The sequence below is a fragment of the Onychostruthus taczanowskii genome, unplaced genomic scaffold, assembly GCF_017590055.1.
Source record: "Onychostruthus taczanowskii isolate IOZ18803 unplaced genomic scaffold, ASM1759005v1 scaffold8793, whole genome shotgun sequence".
In the NCBI taxonomy this organism is placed as follows: Eukaryota; Metazoa; Chordata; class Aves; order Passeriformes; family Passeridae; genus Onychostruthus; species Onychostruthus taczanowskii.
This window is the reverse complement of record NW_024506766.1, coordinates 1-273: the sequence shown is the minus strand read 5'-3', so window position 1 is coordinate 273 and position 273 is coordinate 1. Positions and strand designations below refer to the sequence as shown.

The following is a 273-nucleotide window of genomic DNA, read 5'->3' as shown; positions in this document are numbered from 1 at the left end:
GGCAGCGGCGGGGGCGGCGGCGGCCTCATCTCCACTTCGGCCCACCCGCACTCGCACATGCACGGCCTGGGCCACCTCTCGCACCCGGCCGCCATGAACATGCCGTCGGGGCTGCCGCACCCGGGGCTGGTGGCCGCGCACCACGGCGCCGCGGGGCAGGTGGCCTCTGCGGCGGCGGTGGTGGGGGCGGCCGGCCTGGCCTCCATCTGCGACTCGGACACGGACCCGCGAGAGCTGGAGGCCTTCGCCGAGCGCTTCAAGCAGCGCCGCATC

General features: G+C 76.9%; 1 protein-coding gene across 1 annotated transcript; it reads left to right on the top strand.

Annotated features, from left to right (window-relative positions):
* Positions 1-3: 3 nt before the first annotated feature.
* Positions 4-270, top strand: LOC121346968 (POU domain, class 4, transcription factor 1-like; the record flags this gene model as incomplete). The annotated part of the gene is made up of 1 exon (XM_041425170.1): positions 4-270. A coding segment is annotated over one exon (267 nt), but the record flags the coding sequence as incomplete, so codon positions are not given.
* Between the last annotated feature and the right edge of the window lie 3 nt (positions 271-273).